Genomic DNA, 18,930 nt, shown 5'->3' with positions numbered 1-18,930 from the left:
AACAAACATCAATTGCTCTGAAACTCTCCTCAAGGCAAATTCTCCCAAATCAAATCATCCTAAGTACTCACCTGCTGCAGGCGGTGGCACCTCTCCAGCTGGCGGTTGCACCTCCAGCCTTCACGGGTTGCCAGAGGTTGCACCGCTCCAGCCAGAGGTGCAACCGCCAGCAGCTCTGCCCCCTTAAAATCACGCTAGGGCCGGCTAAGGAACCGACCCCAACTCACCCCCATTTCCTCCTCTACTCTTCCAAGACTCCTCCATTCCCACTTCACTCCTCTAAGCCTTCCAAATACCTCCCATTTCGGAGCAAAACATCAAGAATCCTTCCTTCTCTTGAAGATTTCACAAAGGTATTCTCTAAGAAGCTCTTAAATTCTGTTTTGTTCTTCATTTTCTTAAGCTCATCATCATCCCTTTAAAACAGCAGTAGTAATGGGATCTAGAAGATCCTCAAGGGACAAGGGAAAGAGGAGAGTAGTAGAAGAGTTTGATCTCACTCTTTTTGATTCCAAAAACCATGCTGAAAAATTTCTCTCCTTCGAACTAAGAAGCATCAATAAGGGAAAATATGTAGATCTGAATGAACTAAGAGATGTAGAGACTATCCATTGGTTTGCAAACCTAAATCTACTTCCCATTTTGCAGATCAACGAACCCATTTATCCTAGACTAGTTCGATTGTTTTACAACAACATGCAAAAAGATGATGAAGAAAGGATATCAACCTATCTCTTAGGACAACACATTTCAATCACTGATAGATTCATTTGTGATATAATAGGTATCCCCATGAAAAGCATAGGACTTTACTTTAAAGGATCATGGGATGAAAATACTATTGGAACATCTTACGTTGACGCCTTAGGAACAATCCTTGCCAATCCTAACATAGAATCTATTCCTAAAAGTTGTGAACATCTAATGCCTTTTAACACTAAGATACTTCATCATATCATGACTAGTATAATTCTTCCTAAGCAATATCATCATGATGAAGTGAGTCAATTGGAATTAGGAATTATGTACCTAATCATGAAAGAACGTGACATTTGTCTTGGCTATCTGATCCAACAAAACATGTTGGAATTATCTACGAAAGATATGATGCTCCCATATGGTGGAATTATTACTAGAATAATGAAAGCTTACGACATTCAAATACCACTAGAAGAAGAAGTAATGAAATCAGATAGATACAGCATAATAAACAAAAATCTACTTCACCGACTAAGATGTCACTATAGAAACGGTAACTGGGTTAGAATGCCTAGAAGAACTGACCCCCCTCAGCCTGAACCTGAACCAGAGCCGGAAACCCCAGTCTTTAGGAGTACCCACTCTCCTCCGATCTGTCCCTTTGAGGAAACACATCCGGTTGAGCAAACTCACACATCATCCATCGAAGATATCGGGATTCGGATGGACCAATTTGAGCAACGACAAGAACGGCTTGAACTTCGACAAGATCAAATCCTAACCGAGCTACAACAAATCCATCGACAATTTGACTCTTTATTTAGGCACTTTAGTCTTCCACCTCATGAATAAGCTTGTATAAACATCTGATGTTTTTGATATGACATGTTGTAAACTCCTTATGTTATTCATGAAGGACTTTGTCTTTATGATTACCTGATATGCTGTACATATGTTACCCTGATATGGTTATCTTTGTCTGTGTAAGCATATTTGCAAACATCTCTTGTTGTTTATCTCGGTTTTTGCACTGAAACTAAAAAGGTTTAAAAACCTATGCCTTGAAAATATGAAGCAACATACCAATGTAAGTTGATAAGTCAGCAGTATGACATTGATATGGTTGCTATTGCTAATATGATTGCTATCATGCCATGTATCAAACAAAAATTTGCATCATACGAACTGATATCTTACCATGTGATGCAATGCTACACTTGCTGAAATAAAAATCCTGCTATGCAATATGATATAATGCTGCACTTGAAATAATTGTGTTACTACATCAAAATTATTTTTCGGATGTTATTACTATTACATGCCTTGACAACGCTTGATCAAATAACATGTTGCAAATTATGTGACAAATATTTTTAACCAAATGCATGTAAAAAGTTCATTTTTCGGGTTGTATGCTAAAAATGGGATGTTCCCGTACACTCTTATGAAAACTCGTTGGAAAATGACTTTCCTCCGTCAAAGCAAAAACAATAAAGAGATATATGTGTCATGACTTCCTTTATATGCTCGATAATGCTATCATGCTTTTTGTTGATGACAAAGGGGGAGAAAAATATGAATTGATATACACTATGTCATAGCTGAACTGCCATAATCATATCTATGTCATAGTTACAAATACTTGAGTGATGCTATAAACAATGTTATGCCATCCTTGCATCACCAAGAGATATGTGAACATGTACTATGTCATAGCTGAACTGCCATAATCATATCTATGTCATAGTTACAAATACTTGAGTGATGCTATAAACAATGTTATGCCATCCTTGCATCACCAAGAGATATGTGAACATGTACTATAGTTTGCATCATATCTTGATTTGATATTGTGAAGAAAATGCAAACTTACTAGCAAATCTCAAATGTAAGCATCATGTAAAAAGTCCTTCGTTGCTTTATATGATTGCATGATGAATGGTTACAAACACTATCATACAAACTTGATGATGTATGTCATGCCTTGACATAATTCGTGAAGAGACACATCATGATAGGCATCATGATGGGAGCATTGATAAGTTTAACTGATCTAACTTATCAATACGTCACTTGAATTCTTAGGTCTTGAATTCAAGGTTGACTTATCTCAACTATGGCATATAGATAGGGGGAGTTAAGGATAACTCCTTTATCAATTGATTGTCATCATCAAAAAGGGGGAGATTGTTGAATCTCGGATTTTGATGATGAAGTCAATTGTCATTTGTTATTTAATCTATGTGTTGAGATAAGTGTGCAGGATTAACTACGATGAGAGTAAGACAAGCAGCAGGAGTTGCGCCGGAGTCAAGATCATGATCACGTTGGGAGTTCGAGAGTTCGACGGAAGTTCGGACGGTCGTCGGAGGTTCAGAGAGAACAGATCCGAGAAGTCCAGAAGCTTGCCAAGCGAAGCTCGTCGGAACTCGCCAAGTGGATCGTCGCAAAGTCCAGGAGTATGCCGGATGTCCGCAGAAGGATCACCGAGGGTTATCGGTTGATCGACGGAAGTTGGCCGGAAACTCGCCGGAAGAAGCGATTGACGCATCGGTGCAAAGCTGCAGAAGTTGTCTTAGAGATAATCGTAGTTAGCACGATGATTAAGCATGAAAATGGGAGGTGATCCCATTAGCTTAATCTTGGGGCAATTGGGCCCCTGAAAAGATTCAAAGTGGGTCGAATGGAGTGAACCATTCGGACCCTGATTGCACCAGGAGGTGCAACCGCCCCAGCCAGGAGGTGCAACCGCCTGGGCTGTGGGGTTGAGAGGTGCAACCGCCCCAGCCAGGAGGTGCAACCGCCTGGGCTGTGGGGTTGAGAGGTGCAACCGCCCCAGCCAGGAGGTGCAACCGCCAGGGTTGCAAGGCTGGGAGGTGCAACCGCTCCAGCCAAGAGGTTGCACCGCCAGAGCTCAAGTTCCGAGCTCTGCCAGGCGATGCAACCACAGAGCTCAGTCTTCGAGCTCTGGCAGAGTGGTGCATCAGCCTGAGCTCAGTCTCGAGCTTTGCCAGGTGATGCATTCACCAAGCTCAGTCTTCGAGCTATGGCAGAATGGTGCATCAGCTTGAGCTCAGTTTGGAGCTCTGCCAAGTGATGCAACCACCGAGCTCAGATTTCGAGCTCTGCCAGGTGATGCAACCACCAAGCTCAGTCTTCGAGCTCTGCCAGGTGATGCAACCATCGAGCTCAGTCTTCGAGCTCTGGCAGAGAAGAAGCAATCGGCAGAGCTCAGTCTTCGAGCTCTGCCAGGCGGTGCCACCTCTCCAGTCGAGAGGTGCAACCGCCTGATCCCAGAATTCTGGGATTTGATCGATTTGATCGTTTTGAGCTCGAATTTTGAATTGGGTTGGGGCCTATAAATACCCCACCCATTCAGCACTGAAAAGACACAGACCTATACCGAAATTGTGATCTTTTCTGTGATTCTAAAGAGCTCAAAAGTGTTGTAAAGCCCTTGAGTCTCCTCCTTCTGTTCTTCAAGTTTTCAACTGTAAAGTGAGGAGAGAAAGGTCTGTAAAGGTTGTCTCCTAAGCCTGTCAAAAGGAGAGAAACTGTAAGAGGGAAGTTTGGCCTTCGCCCATTGAAGGAAGGCACCTAGTTGACGTCGGCAACCTCATCGGTGGAGGAAGCCAAAAGTGGAGTAGGTCAAGGCTGACCGAACCACTCTAAATCTCTGGTTTGCGTTTATTTTCGAGCACTTTATCATTACTGCAAACCTCCCTCATCACTACTGCTCTCTGCGCTTTCACGAACAAGTTCTAAGTGCTGTTCTTCCAAATCTGCATTCAGACGTAAACTCGTATTTTCATACATTACAGTTTACGTTTACGTTTGATTCTGCAGATCTGTTTTCCGTGCTTTTACGAACGAGCTTCCTTGCAGTTTACGCTTACATTTTAATCCTATTAATAACTGCAATCTGTCCTCTACGATTTTACGAACGAGTTTCAACATTTAGACGTAAAACTGCATTCAGACGTAAATCGGCTTTCTTCGCTCAATCATCAGATTTCAGTTCACGTTTACGTCTTGGTTTGAACTGCATACTGCCTTCTGCGAGTATACAAACGAGTTTCAAAGTTTAGACGTAAATCTGCGTCTAACTGCGTTTAGACGTAAATCTGCGTTTAGACGTAAAACTGCGTTTAGACGTAAAACTGCGTTTAGACGTAAAACTGCGTTTAGACGTAAATCTGCGTTTAGACGTAAAACTACGTTTAGACGTAAAACTGCATTTAGACGTAAATCTGCGTTTAGACGTAAAACTACGTTTAGACGTAAAACTGCGTTTAGACGTAAAACTGCGCTTAGACGCAATCTGCGCTTAAGACGCAAAACTGCGCTTAGACGCAATCTGCAAACTGCACTTAGATACAAACTGAGAATTTGCTTTTGCATCATAATAGTTTTTGAACGAACGCAGCTTTTGGTTTTTAATTTATTATAAGATTTCCGCTGCACTAATTCACCCCCCCCTCTTAGTGCTCTTGATCCTAACAACACACACACACATATTTAAATCACTATAAAATTAAAATTTGATTATTGAATGAATAGCGATATTAAATAGTAAAAATATATAAAAAAATACATGACTTGACTTGGGTACTGAGATGGATAAGTGGATTAACAATATATTTCATGAATAACTAAGTATAATTTTAATAAAAAATAAAACTAGAGATATGTGATGAGGAGACCTACAAATACTATAATCATGAATATATATATATATATATATATATATATATATATATATATATATATTAGTTTAATTAAGGATGTAATTTATTAAGGAGTTAAAATGGTGGGCTATCTATCCTAAATAGTAAAAGATGTTATGATTATTTTATTATTATTATTATATATTAATATTTGATTTATTTAATTTAGATTGGGATTGAACCAACACCCTTTTTATTTCATATTATTTGACGTAAAATGGTAAATTAAGAACGTAGTAAGACAATACATATTCAAGTCATAGTTAGATCAATAATATGAACAAAAACCCAACTAAAATGACATATTTGTCCATATATTATCTTTCTAGTGGCAACTATGGACATGGCAAATCTGTAATTTGGTTGATTATTAAGCGGCATTTATGTAAAAGAACTCGACGATGAAACGAGTGATTAGTGTAGGTCTCAAGTATCGGGGCTTTCGTTCGTCGCGTCGCTGCTGCAGGCTGCGGGAGAGGAGGGGATCGGACGGTGGCGATGGTTGGACAAGGCAGCGGCGGCGGAGTTGGCCAGAGTATGGTGTTGGCTCCGCCGGCCTCTCCGCCGAACCCAGTAGCCCTGGCGCAGGCCCGCATCAAGGAGCTGGAGACCGGCTTCCGCGCGTGGCTGGCGAAGCAGTCCATGGCCGTTGAGGCCGCCGTCGTTACGGCTACCAACGCAGCCCAGGGCGCCGCCATCGGAGGACTCCTGGGTACCCTGACCTCGGATGTCTCGTCCGCGTTACCCGCCTCGACCCCCAACGCCGCCGGGCTCAATCCCGAGGCCATCGCGTCCTTGAAGAACGCCCAGGTCGAATCCTTCCCTTCCTTGAGTCCTTTCCGCAACAGTTCCCATTACGTTGATCCTTCAATTAGAGGTTTTCTTCTGGAACATGGCGAGAGGGTTTATTTAGGGTTTTACTTCTCCACAAAAGTTCCCTTTTCGCAACAGTTTGCCATGAGTGAATGAGTAAGATGGATCTTTGTATACATGGCCGATTAATTATCAGATTCCGGTTTGCTTTAGAGTTATACTCCCGTAGATGTCATAGACAGACTTTGTTGGACCTTTTGTTATTTTGACTTGACATAAGATGAGCATGATCCACTATAGGATAATGTTTTCTGTGATTTGCCCAATCAGGCTACTTCATGTCACTGCCATCAGCAATCTGTGTATTGCATATTGCAATGCCATCTTCAAATGTTGACACTATTAGGCAACATTAGCTACAGAATCACACATGCATGGATTACAAGCTTTTTGCCAGTAAACAACCTCACCGATATGTTGATGATGATGGGCAACTGGGCAAGGTTGATATATGAGTTTCGTGTGATTATTAGTAATTACTTGGACTGAAGCAATTTAGATCATGTGATTAAGGCCTGCTATGTTCAACTTATCGGGCCAGTAGTTATGTCAGATTGGGTCATAACAGTTAACAGTTTGAGAACTATTCGATCTATGGGAGTCCGGTTTCTGTGGTGCCAAGTCTTTTCCACCTTTTACTTGTTAGCACGAAAGCCAATATGTTACCCTAATTTGCTGCTAGCAATATGCAGTATCCTGCTTGATGAGACAATAATGGTTTAATGAATTAGAATTGGACTTCTTTTTAAGTTCTTTAGTGTCAATTTATTTTATAATTGATTTTCTTATCGGATGTGCTTTTTCTTCTGGACTCATTGGATCCTGCTACTTTCAAATGCTCTCTCATTCTACCCTTTTATGATGCAAAAAGACTGCTAATTGTATTTTTTTTTTCATAAAATTGCATATAATAATTATCATGTCACATGAATATCAGGCGCTTGCTGGTGGTCCATTAGTACAAGCTCGGAATTTTGCAGTCATGGCAGGTGCAAATGCTGGTATATCTTCTGTCATGAAAAGAATAAGAGGAGTGGAGGATGTTCAAAGCAGGTGAGCTTGAATTTAAGCTTTTCTTGGCATTTCATTTCAGTTAATTAAATGTTTATTGCCTTTTGTCAAAAAAAAAAAAGGTGATCCCAATGTATGAGACTCCTGCCAATATGGGGTTTGGGGAGGGTCAATGTATGTAGTTAGAAAAACAAAATACAAGAAACTTAAAGGCTTGAAAGAAAAGTAATGGTTCTATCTTCTAAACAATAGATTTAAGAGTATGAGAAGGAATTATATTAGTTTAAGATTAACAAATCTCGTAGTATAATTTCCCTCTCTTCTTAAGAGAACAAGTGTAAGTGCACGAAAAGGCAATGCTATAATGGATATCAGATTCATTCACCTTGTTATTTGGTGTGTTTCAGTTGACTGAATAAAATTCAATATATAATAGATGTTGATCATAATATCTTGGATCAGTCAATACACTAACCAAAAGGCATAACAGATCCTGCAATAACAATTAATAGTGTCACTATAATGGTGTACACTGGACGGAAAAATGATGCTGCAAGTTGACTCTGAGTCAAACTTATGTCATGGAGCGATCTTGGTGGTACAATGTGGGATATCTGTCGTGAATAGTTGCAACCTATGAGCCAATAATTCACATGGAGTGACCCATCAACATGTCAGATGATGTAATAACTTCTACAACTAGGTTTTTAGTAATTGGACTACATACAGTAGATCATTTTTCCCTTCCACTGTTGGGCTGGCAGGCTGCTTTGCTTGCTTATGCAATACTATCTTCATAAAAGTTAAGATAGGATTTGTGTGCAAGAAATGTTTTAGAATGACAGGAAACATGGAAACTATGAAGGTAATTAATGGCAATGAAGGTTTAAATAATTTCTATTAAATTAAGTGACTCCTTATGACTTAAGGGATGAGGGGAGTGAGCAGGAGGGTTCTTATGAGACCAAAGAAATAAAACTTGAAGTTGTCTCTAGTTGTGGAACTTGTACTTGTTTTAGACATCATATCGATGGTTGTCACCTATATAAACTCCTCTGTCTTCTTTTCCTTGTGAAATATTCACTATGTAGTAAATTCAGTCCAGGCTTCTTCTGTGTTAAAGCTCGAGAGATTTTAACTATGGTGAGTTTCCTGGGCTTATGGTAAGTTTATTTTGTTGCAGTATGGTGGCAGCCTTTGGTTCTGGAGCATTGTTTTCATTGGTTAGTGGCATGGGAGGACCAAATCAGGCAGCTAATGCAGTCACTTCAGGACTTTTTTTTGCTCTTTTTCAAGGTGGCTTATTTATGGTAAGCATTGTTTTCACAGGTTGTCATGTTGCATAATTTAGTCTTTTCTTGAATGAAAATTTGCTCATGATTGAATTCTTTTAGTTAGTTTTTTTAGCATTGTTTTTTTTTTTTTCACTGCTGAAAAGCAACCATCACCACATCAAATTTTAACTTTTTGTTCTGTGAAATTTCTTGTAAAATTATGGTTTGGGCCTTTTAGATGAGAAAGAATCCTTGAGCAGGGGAGAAAAATAATTCTTTTGCTATTGACTGGAAACAATAGTGATGCGAAACCTCAATTTGGTGGAAATTTTCTGCTGAATAGGAAAATATTTAAACTACTGATGTTGTGATTATTTCTCATCTGAAAAATTATGTATGAATGAATGTTGAGGTTAGACAACACTGAAGAAAGGGTTGGCTGTATGTTTTGGAAGTCTGGAAATGACAGTTGGAATTTGTATTTGAGGTCTAAATTATGTGGACTACTGTGATTTTTATGATGTTCCTTTAGAATTATGAAGGGTTTGTGAGTAGTTCTGAAGGTCCTAAACAAAGTTGAGACGAATTAAGAGAGATTCAAGGGCTCTAGTGATGTAGGAAACTGCCATAATTGGTTTGCTCATGCAGCAAATATCTTCCTCTGCTGCAAGGTGGAGGTTTGAAATATCTTGATGAATCCAAGAAATATCTTGGCATGAGTTTTGCTGGATTGTGTTGGGTTTGAGATTGGTCACAGGATTTCAGGTTGTGATTGGTCTGGATTGGCAGGTGTTGAAGTCTCTTTTGTGAATTGTGAAATCACAAATGTCTTAATAGTTTATTTGAGCTATAATTTTATTTAAATCATGAGCTTAAGAAATCCTTTTTTTTATATTGGTTTGTCTTAATTCATGGAATGTTGGTCGAGCAGGAGATGTTCCATTTGTAGGGCCATAGTCATGAAAGTGCTTTTATATTACTTGCTTTTGCACACATACTTAATGTGGTTTTGTTTTTTCAGTATCTCTAGGTTTAGCAGAGATGAAAGCAACTCCTCATATGCCTGTAGATGAATGGCTAGCATACCATTCATCTTGCAGCAAATAGGTGTCTGTGAGACAAAGGTTAAGGCTATCCAAAATGGCAAATTAAACTAAAGTAATATACAAAAATTAAGATGTTAAGTGTTTCAGTATCTCTATCTTTAGCAGAGATGAAAGCAACTCCTCATATGTCTGTAGATGAATGGCTAGCATACCATTCATCTTGCAGCAAATAGGTGTCTATGAGACAAAGGTTAAGGTTATCCAAAATGGCAAATTAAACTAGAGTAAGATACAAATATTAAGACGTTAAGTGTTTCAGTATCTCTTTCTTTAGCAGAGATGAAAGCAACTCCTCATATGTCTGTAGATGAATGGCTAGCATACCATTCATCTTGCAGCAAATAGGTGTCTGTGACGCAAAGGTTAAGGCTATCCAAAATGGGCAAATTAAACTAAAGTAAGATACAAAAATTAAGATGTTTAGTGCCAGCCAGGGACAGGACAAGTACACTGGTACTGTTCCATTGATAAGCATCCTAACTCCAGTCTCTCAAACTAGATATCAAAGGATCCCTCTCTAATCTTCTCACTATGTGGTGTCATAGTATATGGAGATGTAGTATATGCAAAATCTGTTGCCACACATGCGGCTCCTGTAAGCATGAAAATGTAGTTGCATATGTGGTTTATGTTCTTTTTTTTTTGTGTCTCAACTATTACTATTATTGTGACCTTGTTGTGCTTGGTTCATGTCTTCGTGATGATATAAAATTCATTACTTGGACCATTTACCCGTTTTCTTTTATTGCAAACTTAGGTTTTTAAATATGTACAGATGGTGGCTACTTAATTGAGTCTAAATAGCATATTTTTTACTCATTAGCAACTTGATTGTATATTGTACATAATCAAGTATTCTAACAGGTCTGCATATGCAGCATCTGTGCTACGTGGTATATTGAATATTGTGTGATATTTCAACCGCCTGCTTACAACTTTGAGTGGGAGTCACTTGATAGTGGCCTTCAGTAGGTGGATATGTTCGCATTTGTTATTGTGATATGTGAAGCCTGATTTATTTGCTTATGGGACTCTATCTAGCCTGGATCGACAAATTGACATTTTAGTGCGGCTATTGTCCATGATGGCTTGTGTATTTCTCACGTACACAACATTATATGTATTGGATGCTTCTGTTGAGTAAGCACAATTACATTTAGACAATTTCTTTTGCTTTATGCTTCAGGTGGGTCAGAAGTTTTCGTCTCCACCAGCTGAGGAGGTATATTACTCTCAGACAAGGGGTATGTTAACGTGCCTTGGTCTACAGAAGTATGAGAAGAACTTTAAGAAAGGCTTGCTTACAGATAGCACTTTGCCTCTTCTTACAGACAGGTAAAAGTCTTATGCTGCTCTGAACTACTTCAGATTTCTGGATGAAAAATTGTTGTTTTAATCATGCGGTGATATCTCTCAAAGCTCTTCTCATGTTTCTCATCCAGTGCACTGAGAGATGTCAATATCCCTCCTGGACCTAGGCTTCTCATCCTTGATCACATACATAGGTTTGTGGTCTTCTTATTCTGGCAGAATATCTAGAATATAATCTATACACATTGACCAAACTTATTGTTTTGCCGTTTTCAGTGACCCTGAGTTGACTAAAGGAAGGTGAACCTGTCTTCTTGTCATTGTAGTGTCAGAAAGATCTCTATATGCAATCTTACTTTTATGTTTAAAGAGATTATTTTCACAAGTTGAACTGTTCTACCTTTGTAGTTACTGTTCACATTTTTTTTAAGGTAATTGTCATTGGATTTGTTCTGTCTTTTTCTTAATTAATAAATGTACTGATGATTTAGAAATGAATTAGTGTACAAGTGAGTCTTGTCTTGCGTGTTTTTTCTTTTACTATGAAGGCATTTTCCCAGACTGCTTTTGAAGGAAATAGTATATGTATAACTTGTCTAATTGCAAAGACTAACATAGGCGTTCTGATGGAAGGATGTGTAGACAAAGATGTTTGATTATTATGCTTATCTAGTTTGCCAGTCATTGCATTTGATCAAACACTCGTCGCGTCCTCCAAGCTTCCGCATTGGCTATAAATATCTGTAAGCGCCGCGGCCGCATCATAAACCCCTTGTCAAACCGACCATTTATTTGCTCGACTTCCTGCACCCATCGGCCTCGCTAAGGGCCCCTAGCTTTGCGCCTGAAATCAACGGCGCTTCCGCACCCACCATAAACTCCTTTGGCCTCGCGTCGATCGTCGCTCAATTCGAGTCATCATGGCTTCCGAGCGGTGCATGACACGACTCTTGTAACAGGCATTAAGTCGAACACCTTATTTTCACACCAAAGTTAGTGATTTGTCAAATGCACAGTGACCAGTCGGATTAAGCGACATCCCGGAGTGAGATTCAGCATCAAGTGAACTCATAAGCTCTCCCTTTCATTCAGGGTAGCTTTCTAGGATTATTTTCCAACCCACATACGGCATATTTATGCGACTACGCCACCTCGGCAACCCTCTTCGTCTGAAACATTTACCTCTACCCTCCCTCCCCCCCACCTTCGAGATCTGAACGTGCTTTGAGGTTAATAGTAATTGGACCATCGTTGGCCATATCAAATAGATCAGCCTATCAAGATGAGTTGATCGAGGGTCAAAAATGTCCAACACCAAATAGCGAGGTGGATATGGCAGGCAGCAGAGCAACGTCCAGGGGAAATTTCTATCGGCAACTCGTAGCGATATGGGAAGACAACTCTAATTAATCGCGGATCCGAACTCTACGGATGCCCAAGTCCCCTTCTGGTACGTGCTCTTCCCAAAGAAGCTAATTCAATGTGGTGCTCATGATTAAGGTTTATCCGACATGTTATTAGTATATATATCAAGATTAATCAGACGATACACATGGTATCATATTTATACCAAGAGATACAAGGCCTATACTGTCTGGCACACCCAATGTAAGGTCGATACTGGTCAGTACAGGACCAGCACCGTACTGTTACAGACAATACAATCTTTACATTTGATGATTTTTATTTTTTTCGAAACTCAATACCTACGAATATGTCATGCTCGGTACATTGATACTAACGTACCTATCAGCGTCAATCTGATCGATATAATACCGATATGCAAAATTGTAAACCTTACTCATGACTCTTAGAACATTGACGGAGGTATGCTTAGGTTTAAATTGGGTTGGTCGAGAAAAGATGGGAACCACATCTTTTCTATACTATTTATTAGGTCGATTTGGTTATCATCCAAAATGATGACAGTCTGAACTAAATAGTGTATTGATTTAAGCATCCCTAAGGTTCCAAGGAGATGTCTTGCGGGAAAAAAAAATTACGTAAAAAGAAGTTACCTGTATCTTGCATTTATGAGAAGAATCATCGGTTCCACCAGCTGCCTTGTTTAGCACCATGTTGAGATGCCATGCTGACTATCAACTTCAACCAAGCTGCACCAGAAAACTTGGGAGGGGTATACTTAGAATTGCACACGTAAATGAATGAATACGATACTTCCTCAAGAATTATAGCATCATGGGATAGATTTGTTTAGCTTCAGAAAAGTGGCATCATATATGTTCCCGATTTGCGCACATATGCGATTTTATATTTACGAGTTTTCATCTACCATCGGCATTAAGCAAACATAACTACTTAGTTTGCGAGTAACAAAAATGAAGTCTATCTTTACCTTTGCTTTCTTTTCAACTTCTGAAAGTTGGGTTTTAGTGGCTGACTTGAGCTTGAATTAAATGGCAGTAATGGCTTTTTCATCTCCTCGTTCAAGAAATTCGTCGGGATTTGTTGCTTTGGAGCTTCCAATCTCTCCAGAATTCTTGAAGTTTTCTCATCCAGAGGCTTAGCCTGAGCCCTTAGATTTGATGTTTTAGTCCTGGGGATAGGAAAACTTGGGGGTGAGCTGCTAGTCAATTCATCTACAATGAGAAGCCGCTCCCACTCCTCGGTTAAACAAGAAGAGGTCTTCTCCTTGTGTTGGTTGAGAGACATCTGTCCTTCAGAAACTTGAGTTAATGGCTGTTGCTGGAGATCATTGAGGTTAAGTTCTGGATTTGCTGGAACACAGAGTGAAGTAATCGACCTGGAGAACAAATTTTATTCTGAGTATAAGGTAATGCATTTTTTATGCTACTTTAGTTAGACACAAGTCATCTAATTAACTTGACTTGGTTAAGTAGCATGAATATCTTCATATCAAGTTTCTGAGTCTCAGGTAGGTGTAATTGCATCTCGGTGTCTAAAATTATCTTCTTTTAGTTAAAGTATATACTTCTTAGCAATAAGAAGATGGAGTTACCCAAATTGCAAGCTCTCCTTCACCAGCCAGTTAAGTTTAGCATGAAAACCTCTTTCATGTTGAAGAGGGTTGTAGTCTCTTAGTTCAACCTGAACAAGGAAAAAAAAAAATCTAAAACTTACTGAACGAGGCATATGATTTACAAGAGGCAGATAAACTCAACATTTTTTTTCCTTATGCATAGTCTATAATTCTTCATTGAGATAAACTATACTTCGTTGAAATTTGTTTCGCTAGAGGGAGAATATTTTTACCTTTGTCAAAGAGGCTCGAATAGAGTTCTCTACCTCCTCTGGTATGGCTACTTCACTTGTCTGAGCTATCTCAGGAATGGGTAATATTTCCTCCGACGAGGCAAGCCTCTGCATTTTCCACGATTTAATGATTGTCATTTGCATTTAAGAAAGTGATAGACAGTGGGCAGATAAATTACTTGATTAGTTAAACTGAAACCAGTACCAACAGACATGCTATCCGAAATTACTTGATTATTGCAGTAAACATGTTTCTAAATTGCCAATCCAGCTGTGCGGCAATAATAGCTTTCACAGTATCAGTAGAGCCATCAATAAAACTGAAATATTGATTACCCTCAAAAGCATTGGCCCTCCCGCTGATGGTTGGAGAAGATAATAGCTCAGGAAGGTACCATCTTGCATTGTTTCTGTATTACAAGTTGAGGAGCAAACGAGTCCCTGATCTAGAAGGAAAAGAGTTCTACACAACCCTCGAAAAACTGCAACGAAAGCAAAGACTGATGAGAAGTTGGTCAAGAGCAATAACAGTCAAAACCAAGTATACTCACTCTGAACATTCAGATCCACGTTATCTGATTCATCTGAAGCAGATTCGATTTCATGGGTAGATGGAGTTACAAAAAAGGATGCTCCCATTATCAAACCTGTTTGCAGAGTAATGACAAAGAAAAAAAAAACTCTAAAAATGAACATTTCATTGTTACGGTTACTAAGAATCTTTCATTCTCCAGTTTTAAAAATCTTAATATGAAGATCAATTATCACAGACATAGAAGTTCAACTGTGAGTGGTTTCCCTTTCTACACGTCTAAAATAAATCAAACTATGTTGGATCAGACAAAGAAGTGAGACAAATCATCTGAACTCTATTACAAATGTAGGCAGAAGAAACATAAGCCTTAAGTTGATGCCATATGTCCATGTATTTATTTGCCGATAAGCAAAAATTACCTTCACTTAATGAGGCTAAGCTGGTGCATTCAATAACACTCAAAGTTAAGGATGCAGAGATTCTTCGGGGACTAAAACAACCTTCAAAAGACGGCAGAAATAGAACAGACTGTTCTCCTACTCGTACAACATTGTCAATCAGTTCAGATGCCTCTAACTCATGAAGGGTCAGTGGACAAGACAATTTTGTCTTATTATTGATGGCAGTGTCAACGGGATAGCCATGACACCTGCAAGTCTGTCCTGACATATTCCATTAGAACACAACTTTGCAAGTGAGAATTCAAACACAACTCATTAATAAATTTTTGCTCAATTTAACCTCCGTTAACTTTCGGAACAAGTGATACAAGATGCTAAGCATAAATAATATCTCAGACATCATTTTATTACTATTAACTCAACATGTTAAAATTTCAGCTCATTAAGTCAAGGCATGTGATGAGACCAACAACAATTTTGGAATTCATGATTGATACTGGAGTGTGAGGTATCATTATAACCTGTCTCATGTTCCTTATTCATGTCAGTGTTTTTCCACTGGCCAGCTAAAACATGTGTTGAACCTACAGAATCTGATCCATATGGACCCTACTTAAAAATTTGTTTCATTTTAACATAACAAGGTACGTGCTCTCAATGCTCATCCTCATCTAAAGAACTATAATTTTGGGTTTTTCATTAATACTATGCATCCTTGTGTCTGTCTATAGATTCACACACAATATATATAATTGTCCAAAATGAACTGGATTACAGATCAGTATTGACCTGCCTTGCAATAGAGAGAAGCTCTCTAGCTCTTGTATCAATTAGCTCGGTGCTATATATAGTCCTTTCTCATATCAAGACAACCAACACCAAGAAAAATTGCTATTATCAGCGAGGTAAAAGTAGGAATTAACAAAGCATTTACTGTTGGAAAATATTATCCCTAGTGAGTCCTAGTGTTGAACATCTTCTTTCTAGTAACAGAATGGAATATGTTGAAGAACAACAAAACCATATTGATGATGATCCCCATTGACAAAAGTAATGTCAAGTCATCCCAATGTTTTTTAATTAAAGAAACAATCTGAGATTGCTTCGACCTTTAAAGATTGACATTGTGAATTAGCCTTTACCGAACCAATTCAATTACCTGGCAAGAGCTAAAACCATCAATGATATGAGTATATGAAGGAAACAAGTTGCAGTGCATTTGATTGACTGAACCGACAATGCCATTCTTGAAAAGAAATACTGCTTGCAGTGGCTCCTGTGTATCATCCTTTAGCTCTTGGAACCATTTTTTCACCAGGGAATTTAATATCCAGGTATCTGCAATTCAGAAAGTTCATTGTTTAGGAGAACTAAGAATTGTACACAAGATTAATTTGGTGACATTGATGGCTCAAAATATTCTAGGTGTTGTTGACAACGTAAAAAAATCTCAAAAAATAATACAGACTCACACACACACACATTCAGAACTGTTAAAAATCTCAGTTAACATGATTAAGGTCAAAATTCCAAACAAACAGAATAGTTATTAACCAATCGAGGCTGATGCAGACAAGTAGAAAACTATTTCCAGTATACTAAGCTGTGAGAACTTACCCAGAGGATAACTCCTGATCACACAGTTCTCAAGGTCACAAATACCATCAGTAAATTGCATGAGCTTCAAGGCATCATCATAACAGATATTTGTGTCTGCCTGTTCCAATACTACAAACTCCACTGTGATGCATCGTTCTGCGGCATCCTAGTAGTAATAATAGTGTCGATCACAAAAATAGCAGCTCGGAACTAACAGGAGAAATTTCACCAGAATAAATAACAAATTAAGATAACCTACATACCATAAGAGATCTCCGAAGAGATTCAGTGCTTGTAGTAATGGATGAGCAAATGACAATTACTTTCTTTGGGACATCATCACTACCCCATTTGTACAGGGCATTTTTATTCAAAAGGTCTGTAAGTGGCATTTCTGCAAGGTTCCATAAGAGACAAACCTGAATAAGAAAGTATATTTAATCCACGATGTATGGAACAGTCAAACGATGCAATCCAAATGAGCTGACACCATTTAACATTGCCTAGTTGAAAATTTGCCAGATTTTTTGCAACTCTTATCTCCTGTATTTCAGCACAAAACAAAGACGTTGAACGTGTAAGTATTACCTTCAGTGATACTTTCTGTATGCATAAACTTGCTCACATCTGGCAAAAAGTTGTCCGAGGAAATGCTGTTTACAGCATGATGAAAGTCACAGACACTAAACCTTTCTCCAGGTCTGTATGCAATCTTCAGCTATTGAAATTCATTGTACAATAAATGCATTTGAGCATTTTATCTATAAACCAGAGTACAGTTGATGACATAATAATTGACTGTAATTCACAATAATTAACTATCAGCCACAAGATCCATTTTACATGGCTGGTAATTCACATGTCAAGATGATTATCGCTAGGAGTGTCAAAAAGTTGAAGATTGAGATATAAATTAGTCTCTTATTATGATTCCAGTTCAATGTTTCTAGAGTCAAATTTCTCGACCAGCAGATTCAGTACAAAGAACCTAACATCACAAACTAATGGTAAATTCTAGAACAAGTGCTTAGAGAGAATGAGAGACATTGAATGACCTCTGTTCTGTAATTCTGTGCATGGTTGCACATGTGACACGGGCACATATTTAACTTCACATGTGGTCTGGTTGAACAAAAAAAAAAGAAAGAAAAACTTCACATGTGGTCTTCTGTTATGTATGGCGAGAACTTCCATTAACATTGAGCTTATTTTTCCTCCTCACCGATTGGAAACGACAACAAGTGGTTTTAACCCTTTACATGATATAAATAGCCACCTTATACAACATATAATCTTTTGGGAAGGCTTAAATGCAAGACATAAGTCAAATATGCATATTATTCGCATTTTTTGGTCGGTAAGTTTAGAATGTTCTGTACCAGAATAGAATTTTGCTAAAGATCCATACAAAATCGACAAATCAATTCAAGATTCCAGAGAAGTACAGTAGGTTCCCTATGATCCAAAGGAATGCGTATTTTTACTAACTGAAATGTATTTGAGGCTCTGAATTCATCTATCGAACAATTAGGATGAAGAGTTTCCCCTATCATCCTCAACAATATCAGGGGTAGTCTTACCGACCTCCGTACAAGAGGATGAAGAGTTTCTGCACCAGTGGAGGTAGCACAGCCCGACATTGTCTCGTAAAAAAGGGATCTCCTTCCCTCGCTTCCTCTCTGCTCTATCCGACCACGATGCATAAAGATTGGCGAGCTGTAGTAAAGCCTGTCACCCAATAGAAGGTTGAGTGGTAGATCTAGATCAAAAGACCCAAAGAGATCCCAAATCTATGAACAAGTACTAATAACTCGTCCAAACATGAAACCGGTAAGCCGAGGGAAGAAGAACAGATCAGAGGGAGGAGGATCAACTAACAGACGGATGCAATCACCTGCTTCAGATCGCGGAGCAATGGAGGAGAGATGGTTCGGAGATCGAGCAAGAAGCAGAGCAGCGTCATCCCCTTCGCCTGTCCCTTTCCCCCTGCCAGAAGAAACTTCGCGAATTCAAATGTATTGAATGATATTTATAGGCGTCGAATCGCGCGGGTGATTTCGCCCAAATCCGGTGAGGCAATCGCTTACATTGTCCCTGCGGCACAATTTAGCCCAGCCCAGTTTATATTCCGATAATTCTTTTTCTTTTCTTATTTTACAC

The 18,930-nt window shown here is 38.8% G+C and overlaps 2 protein-coding genes across 2 annotated transcripts; one reads left to right on the top strand and one right to left on the bottom strand.

The window, feature by feature from the left end:
• The first annotated feature begins 5,849 nt into the window (after nt 1-5,849).
• On the top strand, nt 5,850-11,514 carry LOC135619468 (chloroplastic import inner membrane translocase subunit HP30-2-like). Its single transcript, XM_065121504.1, has 6 exons — nt 5,850-6,236; nt 7,237-7,352; nt 8,494-8,620; nt 10,877-11,025; nt 11,133-11,195; nt 11,278-11,514. The coding sequence occupies exons 1-6, from the start codon at nt 5,925-5,927 to the stop codon at nt 11,303-11,305; spliced, it is 795 nt and encodes a 264-aa protein (XP_064977576.1). The 5' UTR covers nt 5,850-5,924; the 3' UTR covers nt 11,306-11,514.
• Nucleotides 11,515-13,215: 1,701 nt separating this feature from the next.
• On the bottom strand, nt 13,216-15,053 carry LOC135618431 (uncharacterized). Its single transcript, XM_065119302.1, has 5 exons — nt 14,787-15,053; nt 14,572-14,717; nt 14,236-14,343; nt 13,982-14,070; nt 13,216-13,765 (listed from the first exon to the last, which is right to left on the bottom strand). Exons 1-5 carry the CDS (start codon nt 14,929-14,931, stop codon nt 13,354-13,356), a joined length of 900 nt encoding a protein of 299 aa, XP_064975374.1. The 5' UTR covers nt 14,932-15,053; the 3' UTR covers nt 13,216-13,353.
• Between the last annotated feature and the right edge of the window lie 3,877 nt (nt 15,054-18,930).

Source organism: Musa acuminata, chromosome BXJ2-8 (genome assembly GCF_036884655.1).
Source record: "Musa acuminata AAA Group cultivar baxijiao chromosome BXJ2-8, Cavendish_Baxijiao_AAA, whole genome shotgun sequence".
In the NCBI taxonomy this organism is placed as follows: Eukaryota; Viridiplantae; Streptophyta; class Magnoliopsida; order Zingiberales; family Musaceae; genus Musa; species Musa acuminata.
This window is presented reverse-complemented; position numbering and strand designations above follow the sequence as displayed.

Excerpts from the sequence above, each read along its gene's own strand:
- LOC135618431 (XM_065119302.1), bottom strand. The coding sequence starts at position 14,931 with ATGTTCATTTTTAGAGTTTTTTTTTTCTTTGTCATTACTCTGCAAACA. Across the intron at positions 14,071-14,235 it reads TTCGAGCCTCTTTGACAAAG|GTTGAACTAAGAGACTACAA; the intron begins GTAAAAATATTC and ends TTCCTTGTTCAG. Across the intron at positions 13,766-13,981 it reads AAGGAGAGCTTGCAATTTGG|GTCGATTACTTCACTCTGTG; the intron begins GTAACTCCATCT and ends TTTGTTCTCCAG.
- LOC135619468 (XM_065121504.1), top strand. The coding sequence starts at position 5,925 with ATGGTTGGACAAGGCAGCGGCGGCGGAGTTGGCCAGAGTATGGTGTTG. Across the intron at positions 7,353-8,493 it reads GTGGAGGATGTTCAAAGCAG|TATGGTGGCAGCCTTTGGTT; the intron begins GTGAGCTTGAAT and ends ATTTTGTTGCAG. Across the intron at positions 11,196-11,277 it reads ATCCTTGATCACATACATAG|TGACCCTGAGTTGACTAAAG; the intron begins GTTTGTGGTCTT and ends TGCCGTTTTCAG.